Source organism: Tupaia chinensis, unplaced genomic scaffold, assembly GCF_000334495.1.
Source record: "Tupaia chinensis unplaced genomic scaffold, TupChi_1.0 Scaffold000082_1, whole genome shotgun sequence".
Classification (NCBI taxonomy): Eukaryota; Metazoa; Chordata; class Mammalia; order Scandentia; family Tupaiidae; genus Tupaia; species Tupaia belangeri.
Window position 1 is genome coordinate 770,926 of NW_006159543.1, and position 9,740 is coordinate 780,665.

At 40.4% G+C, this 9,740-nt stretch overlaps 2 protein-coding genes across 3 annotated transcripts in view; one reads left to right on the forward strand and one right to left on the reverse strand.

The window, feature by feature from the left end:
- The window catches only part of PSMD10 (proteasome 26S subunit, non-ATPase 10), a 15,922-nt gene extending 6,621 nt beyond the window's left edge, over positions 1-9,301 (reverse strand). Inside the window, exons 1-2 of one of the 2 annotated variants that reach the window (XM_006142828.3) lie at positions 9,129-9,301; positions 5,310-5,408 (exon numbers count right to left, since the gene is read on the reverse strand). In XM_006142828.3, coding sequence (XP_006142890.1) covers positions 5,310-5,408; positions 9,129-9,242 — 213 coding nt within the window. In that variant the 5' untranslated portion in view covers positions 9,243-9,301. The remainder of the gene's footprint in view (positions 1-5,309; positions 5,409-9,128) is intronic. The other variant, XM_006142829.3, reaches the window with a different exon arrangement.
- A 167-nt stretch (positions 9,302-9,468) lies between these two features.
- ATG4A (autophagy related 4A cysteine peptidase) overlaps positions 9,469-9,740 on the forward strand; it is a 73,594-nt gene continuing 73,322 nt past the window's right edge. Inside the window, exon 1 of the mRNA XM_006142830.3 lies at positions 9,469-9,554. Coding sequence (XP_006142892.1) covers positions 9,545-9,554 — 10 coding nt within the window. The 5' untranslated portion in view covers positions 9,469-9,544. The remainder of the gene's footprint in view (positions 9,555-9,740) is intronic.

Below are 9,740 nucleotides of genomic sequence, written 5' to 3' on the forward strand. Positions count from 1 at the left end.
TTTTTTTTTAAGTTTATTTCTTGAGAGAGAGACAGAGAAAAAAAGACAAATACCCTCAACAGAATCTCATTCTGTGATCCTCTCACCACCTTTCTAGTCAGCCAGGATCATGGGGATATGCATATATACCTTGTATGTACAGGTTAACCAGGGAACTGAGCCCTGATCTTCCACAGGGCCTCCAGCATTGCAGAGCATTATGCTATTCCTGCACCACCACAGCTATACCTAAAGTATTAGGTATAAGTTCAAAGAAGTAAAAATAATTTAATGGGGAATGATTGAATACAGTAAGGTATATTTATATAATAAATTATTTATAATTCCAAAGAATGACACAGGAAAATGCTTGCAACATAATAAGTAGAAATTGTGAGAAATATATTTCACAGAACTTGACATTCTCTGATTCTGTTTTTTCTTTTCCATCTTTTTTATTACATTTCACCACTGTACATTGTTAAAGCATACAGAATAATTTTTCCCAGCATGAATACAGTGCATGTTACTCAAGTCAGAGATATTACTAGATACATTATCATCAGCAGATAACATCATTTTGTGTTTGTTAAATGTGTTTTTTCCTGATCTTCTTTAACTCCCTGTCACCCTCCCCATACTACCTCTGGCACCTACAGTTGCCCTCCCTGCTATTAAAACTTCCAGTCTTTCAGTTCCTCCCATAGAGTATATACATTCAATATATATTCAGCAGGGACTATAATTCCTGATTTTGATTAAAAAAAATTATATGAGCAGCCCAGTCACTGTAGCTCAGGCTATTGCATATGGCTACACAATACTGGAGCCACATGTGAGGCCTGAGTTCAGACCCCAGCCTAACCTGAACACTCTTGGTGAGCCCAGACTTGCCTGCAATCCTGCTTGGCAGGTAACCATAGGAGAGAATTATAGCATGGTGACACCCTGTCAGAGATGTCCATCTGTCTGTCTATATCACTCAAGAAAGAAAGTTAAGTAAAACATATGGAAGAAAACTCATTAGAATTAGACTTATGTATCATTATGTCTGTTATGAAATTAATGGTGGTTTTTGTTTTTTATATATTCTGGTTTCCAAATTTTCTGCAGTACTAAATGAGGGGAAAATTAAGTTATTATTATTTTTAATTGATACACCAATTTGAACACACACACACACACACACACATAGGTTTTTGCCTTAGGGTATGTGCATTTGCTGGAGAGAGAGAGAGAGACAGAGACAGTGAGAGAGAAAGTGAGAAATGACCCCCCAGAGGGAATGACCATGCCCCAATCCCTTCTCCTCCTGGGATCTTGGACATGCACGCACACATACCCAGCATGAATTTCAAGCCACTGAGTCTAGGACTCGAATTACGGTTGGCCATGTGAGAGTCCAGTTACATAACCACTATGTCATCTGCTGGCCCCTAATTGTTCATATTTATGGATTCAGTGTAGTTTTTAGTGCATGAATACAATGTGTTATGATCAAATCAGGATAATTTCCATATCCTTCACCTCAAACATTTGTTTTGGGAGAATTTAAAATCCTGTTTTCTAGCTATCTTAAACTATACAGTAAATTAACTACTCATCCTGCTGTGCTAAAGAACACTAGAGCTTAATTCTCATATCTAATTGTAATTATGTGTTCATTAACCAACATCTTACTCCCCTCTGCCTAATCTTCTCAGCCTCTAGTAATCACTATTCTATTCTGCTACTATGAAGTCAAGTTTTTCACATGAGTGAGAATATTTGGAATTTTATCTATTTATTCTTGGCTTATTTCACTTAACATAATGTCCTACATACATTTCCATGTTGCCTTGAATAATAGGATTTCATTCTTTTTTATGGTAGAATAGTATTCCATTGTGCATATATGCCACATTTTCTTTATCTATTCAACTGTTGATGAACCCTTAGGTTGACTCTGCATTTTGGCTATTGTGAATAAAGCAGCAATAAATATTAGGGTACAGGAATCTTTACAAGATACTAATTTTCTTTCCTTTGTATATATACTTAGTAGTGAGATTTCTGGATTATAAGGCAGTTCTGTTTTTATTTTTTTGAGGCACCACCATACTGTTCTCTATAATGGCTATACTAATTTACATTCCCGTTAACATTATATAAGAGTGTGCTTTTTCAGGGCTAGTGGTGTGGTGGTTAAGGTGCTAGAATCCCACAGGGCCGATCATGGTTCTAGTCCTGGACCTGGTGGCTTACTTTCCCACTTTCCCTCTGTCTCTTTCTCTCCAGTGAACACACGTGCCCTTTAGCAAATTTAAAAACTAATACTAAATTAAATTTTTAAAAAAGAGTGCCCCTTGCTCCATATCCTCACCGGGATGTTATTTCTTGTCTTTTTGGTAATAACCATTTTAAACTAGAGTGAGATGATAATCTCCTGGTGGTTGTGAGTTGTATTTCCCTGACAATCAAGTGATGTTGAAAATTTTTCCATATGTTTCTTGGCCGTTTGTATGTCTTCTTTTGAGAGTTGTCTATTTAAATCATTTTTGTTGTTTTTTTTTGTTATAGGGCATATGCACTTAAATGAGACGGGGTGGGGGGGCAGGGGGAGTGAGAAACACCCCTTAGAGTGATAACCATGCCCTAATCCCTATTCCTCCATTCTCCTTCTGGGATTTTGGGCACACATGCACACATGTCTGGCAAGTTTTTCAAGCCACAAGATCTAGGACTCAGACTGGCATCTAGCCTCCATAACCTCTACACCATCTGCTCCATTTGCTCTTGCCATAGGGCACGTGCACTTGCCAGAGAAAGAGAGATTGAAAGTGAGAAATCACTGTCCCCCTGACAGTGTGGATAGCCATTCTGGAATCTATTCCTCCATTCTCCTCTTGGGTTTTTGGGCACACATGCACTCATGCCTGGCATGGTTTTCAAGCCACCAGGTCTAGGACTCAAACTACAGTCAGCCATATGGGAATCCAGTGCCTTAACCACCATGCCACCTGCTGGCTGGCCCCAGCCCATTTGCTCATTTAAAAAAGTCAGATAATGGGACCAGCCGATGGCATAATGGTTACATCTCTAGACTCCCACATGGCTGATGGCAGTTTGAGTATCGGACCCAGAGGCTTGAAATTCATGCCGGATGCATGTAAGTGTGTGGATGCCCAAAATCCCAAGAGAAGACAGGAGAAGGGATTACAGTTTGGCCACCTCCCCATGAGGGATTTCTCACTTTCTATCTCTCTGTCTCTCTGGTAAGTGCACACGCCCTCTAGGAAAAATCTCTCTCTAAAAAAATCAGATTTTTTTTTCTGCTGAATTGTTTAAGTTCTTTTTATAGAATGCTTTTATTTTTTTAATTACCAGTGGGTTTGTGCACTGGCCAGAAAGAGACAGACAGGGAGAGAAAGCACTTCCCAGTGTGATGTGGTCACACCACAGTTCTTTCTCCTCCGTTTCTCTATCTCATTAGGATGCATGTATGCACACACACGTACACACCCAGAGTAAGTTCCCAGGGCCAGAATTTGAACCATAGGCAGCCATGTGGGATTTAACTCCCTTACCCATTAGACCTCAGCACCAGCCCTACCCTGTTGTTATTTTTTTTTTTTAGAGACTTTTCCCTTAAGGCTCATGTGCTTAAGAGAGAGCAAGAGAAAGACAGAGAGACAGAGAGTGAGAGGTGAAGTGAGAAATCACCCCCCATGGGAATGTAATAACAATTTAAAGTGGCAAAAAGTAAAAAAAAAAAAAAAAAAAAAGAAGGAAAAGAAAAAAACAGAATCAGAGAATGTCAAGTTCTGTGAAATATATTTCTCACAATTTCTACTTATTATGTTGCAAGCATTTTCCTGTGTCATTCTTTGGAATTATAAATAATTTATTATATAAATATACCTTACTGTATTCAATCATTCCCCATTAAATTATTTTTACTTCTTTGAACTTATACCTAATACTTTAGGTATAGCTGTGGTGGTGCAGGAATAGCATAATGCTCTGCAATGCTGGAGGCCCTGTGGAAGATCAGGGCTCAGTTCCCTGGTTAACCTGTACATACAAGGTATATATGCATATCCCCATGATCCTGGCTGACTAGAAAGGTGGTGAGAGGATCACAGAATGAGATTCTGTTGAGGGTATTTGTCTTTTTTTCTCTGTCTCTCTCTCAAGAAATAAACTTAAAAAAAAAGAATAAATATTTTTAATCATTATATATTGTATTCTTGTGAGTGTATTGAGAAGTCACATTGTAAGAATTGTTACGTGTGGGGCTAGCAGGTAGCTCAGTGGTTAAGGCACTGGAATCCCACATGGCTGATCATAGTTCAAATCCCAGACCAGGCAGCATGGCCATCTTCCCTGGGGGTTGATTTCTCACTTTCCCTCTCAATGTCTCTGGTGAATGCATGTGTCTATGGCAAAAACCTTAATTAAAAATAATTGTTAAGTGAACAAAAAATTTTAAATATTAATTTTTTAAATATTAAAAATATTACTTCAATAAGCATCCTTGAGAAGGATTTTTCACCCACCAAAAAAGGTTCCATTCTTATTCTTCTCAAGTCTAATCTTAACATAACCAATACTACTAGGTTGTCAGGAAAGTCATGACATAGCTTTCTATGCAAAAATGCCTCATGACTTCCCAGACAACCCAATATTACAATAGTAATACTGCATAACAAATAAACGATGTCTAGACCCTCATTATTCAGGATATATTCACCTAAAAATTCCAACACAATAAAAAGGTATACAGTCTTTTAGGGTTCACCCTAATGAGCCCTGATCTTTATGTCTACCTTAAATCACAGCATATTAGTGACAAAACTTAACAGTGTAAAATAACGCAACCAATAGCTCATGCTTTATCATCAGGGGCATGTGGTAGTTTCCTCTTCACAAAGATTACAATTCTGTTTATGAGCTTAATACTGAGGTCTCAGTCAATACCAGCCTGGAGTCTAAAGATAACTGGGAATTGGGACCAGCAGTTAGCCTAATGGCTACATCGCTGGACTCCCATGTAGTTGACTGTGGTTCGAGTTCCGGACCTGGTGGCTTAAACTCACCCCAGGCACATGGGCGTGCGTGTGCCCAAGATCCCAAGAGGAGAATGGAGGAGAAGGGATTGCGGCATGGCCATTGCCCCTGGGGGGTGATTTCTCACTTTCTATCTCTCTGTCTCTCTCTGTCTCTCTAGTGAGCGGATGCACCCTATAGCAAAAAAACCTCTCCAAATAAATAAATAAATAAATAGATAGATAGATAGATAGATAGATAGATAGATAATTGGGAATTTATCAATGCTACCAAGTACTTACATCGTCTTTGTCATTGACTGGCACTCCAAGTTGCAGCAAGAATTCGACAATTTCTGTATGCCCAGCTGAGCAAGCCCAATGCAATGCAGTTCTGCTATCCTACATGCAAGGAGAGAAGTAATATGATCAATGGTCTTGAAGAAAAATAGAAGGCAAAAAGCAGAAAAAAAACCCCACTAATATCAGTGTTGGCAAATCTAAAATTTGAAAACAAGAAATGAAGAGCACTGGATCCTCAGGTGGGTAACCTTAAACCATATTACTTAATGGTGTATATAAGAGAGGTTTTAGTAACATGGGGAGAATAACATGGACAAACATAAGTAATTCTGGGGCTGGCCATGCAACACAGTGGTTAAGCCTATACATAGAAAGTTGGATCCCAAATGGCTGAACAGGGTATGAATTCCATCCCATCAGCTTAAAAAACACTCCAGGGGGGCCAGTAGATTATGTAGTCGTTACACTGCTGGACTCCCACATGGCCCACAGCGGTTTGAATCCTGGATCTCATGTCTTGAAAATCATGACATGCATTGTGTGTGTGCATGCCGAAGATCCCAGGAGGAGAATGGAGGGAAAGGGACTGTGGCATGGTCATCCCCCTGGGGTGTGATTTCTTACTTCCCTCTCACTGTCTGTTTCTCTCTTTGGTGAGTACATGCACCCTATGGCAAAAACCTCTTAAAAAATCAAAAACCAGAAACACTCAGGTACATGTGCATATGTGTCCAAAATTCAGATAGGAAGGAGAAATAAAGGAAAGTAATTGTGGTGTGACCACAGCTCAGTGGTGTGTGTGTGTGTGTGTGTGTGTGTGTGTGTGCGCTTTTTCTCTCCTTCTCTGGTGAATACATGCAGATTAAAAAGAAAGAATAACTTCAGTAAATCTGAACAGAATATAATAATAAAAACAGTAGAACAAGAAACTGATTTTGGCAGACATATAGCTTTGGCTATTTACTATATTACTTACGTACTTTTATGTTATATACTAGTCTAGAAGTTTTATGTGCATCATCTCATTTAATCTTACACAGTGGCCATAATCCCATTTTACAGATGTGGACGCTAAGACTCCTCAGGGCAAGTAATTTGTCCAAGGTCACACAGTAAATGATGAAGCTGGGACATTAACTCCAGTCAGTCTGACACTGAAATCCTTACTACCATACTGACCTGAAGTAAGATACCCTAGAAAGAAAACTTTTAAAAGCAGCCAATCTGGGTCACTGCAGAAAAAGTTAACAATTCCAAGCATGAGAAGGATTAAATTCACTTTCACCAGCCTAAAGATGGAGAGAATCATGTGTCAAGAAATGTGGGTGGCACTGCGGCCATTAGGAACCGTGGTGGTTGAGGGCTCTGGACTCTCACATGGCCAACCACAGTTCAAGTCCCAGACCTGGCAGCTTGCTTTCTCACTTTCTCTCTCTATCTAGTAAGAGAATGTGCCCTATAGCAAATTAAATAATAATAATAATAATGATAATAAATAAAGTTAAGTAAGTGGGGTCAGCAGGTGGCGTGGTGGTAGAAGTGCTGGATTCCCACATGGCTGATTGCAGTTCAAATCCTGTACCTGGTGGCTTGAAAATCCCAGCAGGCAAGTGGGGAAGTAGTGGCACCCTTTCCCTTCTTTCTCTCTCTGTCTCTCTGGTCAAATTAAAAAATAAGAACAAATGGAATTAAATAAATAAATGATTCTTTTAAAAAATAAATAAGTGATTCTAAAATAATAATAATAATAAGCTACTGGGACAGCCAGCGGCATGGTGGTTAAGGCAGCTAGATCTCACATGGTTGTCTGTGTTTGGTTTGAATCTCAGACCTGGTGGCTTGAAAACACGCTAGGAACATGTGCATGTATGCCCCAAATCCTAAAAGGTGAAATGGAGTAGAAGGGGTTGTAGGATGATTATTGCCCATGGAGGGTGCTTTCTCATTTTCTCTGTCTGTCTCTGCTGAGAGCACATATCCTCTAGCAAATTAAATAATAATAATAAGCCTATTAAAGAACTGAAATCTCTAAATTTCACCAGGTCCTTCAAAAGCAGCTGTAATACCCACACGAAAATATATACACCTTTGAGAGTTACACATTTATCTTTGCATGAATAAGCTGCTCAATAAACATTCATCAATTGTCCTATATGCTTAACATCTTAAAAAACAAACTATAAAAACATAAAAGAGCTTTTAACCTTTCCTATGATAGATACTCCATCTTTTTATTTTAAAAGTCTTTCACCTTGCAATAATAAAATCTTTATCTGGCAAAAAAAAAGCTAAAATGTTTCTCTAAGGGAATCCCTATTTGTTGTATTTCTTGGTCTGGCCCATATATAATAAAATGGTATTTTAAAACTTCATAAAAATAAATTTCAAGTAGCATATAATAGAAACCTACGTGCCTATTGCCTAAACTTAATAATTAATATTTTACCATATTTTTCATCTCATTTTTTTGTTGCTTAAGTTTTTAAAAACTAATCCTAAATAATCATGACTTTTCATCTCTTAAATATTTCAGTACCTAAAAAATAAGGGCACTTTCTCTCAGATAACTATGAGAACGTGATTACACTTATTAAAATTAATATTGACTTCTTTATATCATTTAATACCAAGTCTATAGTCACTCCAATTGCTCTACCTATCTTTTGGCAGTTGGTTTAACCTGGGATATACACAAGGTCCATAAATTGCCTGTGGTTGTTTCTTAAGTTTCTTGATCCCCAAAAGTCCTGCCCTTTTTATGCCATTGACTTGAATGACAAATTACATTTTCAACACAGTGTTAAAACTTAACTTTATATATAAAGTATTCCATTAAATTTAAATTATTAACTATTACCAGACCATAATGAAGTTAAAGTAGGTAAAGGTAAGGCCCATTTGGGGTTGGGTAATAAAGGAAAGTTCCAGAAAAGAGGAAAAAAACCTCCTAATTTCAAAGTCTCCCTCAAAAGACATAAAATGAAGATTTGTTAAGTATGGGACACTATCTCGCTAGTGCTTAGTACAGTGCCTACTAAACAGAAAGCTATCTATAAACATTTGCTAGCTTGTCGAGGGCACCGGGAATCTTTCTAGTGACTCAGGGTGAAAGCCTTTGGGCCCTCTGAGCAGGTGGGCAGTGACACTTCCCAATGTCCATTCATTTTTATTCGTCTCAACTCAGAATGTCCCTTCATCCCCGGTGGAAATCCCGCATCCTTCAGAAACTGACCAAGCTTTCTTCCTTTGCAAAGCCTTTCCCAGTTACCACAGTATTAGCTCCCATTACATGTTCTGAAAGCACTGTAAATTTCTCTCCAGAGGATTTACTAGGGTTTGTAATCAGTGTTTCTGTAATTACTTTAATACACCTGCTTCTTCCACTCGACCGTATTTCCAGCTCTTAGGAAACCGCCTGGCACGGAAGAGGCATTGAGTTACATGTGTTTCGTTGGAAACTTGTTATATTACCGGTAAAGATAAACCCATATAAAAAACTTGCCTCTGCACGGATACCACAAAGGACTGGGCATTTCTGAGAAATGCGGTGGGATGTTCTAGAAACATCTCAAATTCTATGAGCTATGCGTCTGACCTTAAAAAAAACCGAAAATAAACATTTTTTTTTTTAATGTCTGCAGGTCTAACTCCGGCTGCCAGATTGTGAGTCCTGAGGTGACCCCGGGGTTTTGATGGGGCGGTAGGGGCGGGGATCAGCCTCTTGCAGAGCCGGCCTCCACTCGGGCCTGGCCCGGGAAGCCACGTAGGGCTTCGCAGACGTCGCGGGCTGCGGATAGTCAGTCCCCAGCGCAGCTTCACCTGGTCAGTTCTAGTAGCCAGGGACTTGTCGGCCAGGATGCTCTCCTTCAGCTCCTCCAGCTTCCCGCTGTAGGCCAAGTTGCAGACCATTAGGTTAGACACACACCCCTCCATTTCGCTTTCCCAGGAGCTCCGTGAAGCACGAGCAACGTCAGCCTCAGGTCGGCCACTGGGGCTGCCAGTCAAAAGAGCCGGTAGAGCTCCACCAACCACCGCCTGCCCTCGCTTCCTTGTTTCTTTTCCCACCGCGCGGCGCCTCTGGGAGTTGCAGTTCCAGGGCGGTTCCGGCCGGGGAGAGGCCTTCGCCGCCCTCACCAACTCGGACCCCTGGCGGCACGGAACTACAAGTCCCAGGGTCCCTTGCGACCGCCGTAGTCAAGTTGCCGGTGGAATTGGCCCAGGATGACAGCTGGAGAATGGAGTCAGGTACGGGGAGCGGCTTCGTGTGGAACCCGGTGAAAGAACCGGGGCGGGTGGTCGCTGTTGGGTCATTAACTTGGACACACGAGACGGGGGCGGGGGATAGGGCGAGAGGGTTGTGAGAGTCTAAAGGTCTTGCCGCCCGGGGGCCCTGATCTGAAGTGGCAGGCGGAAGGGACAGTGGTTGGAGCA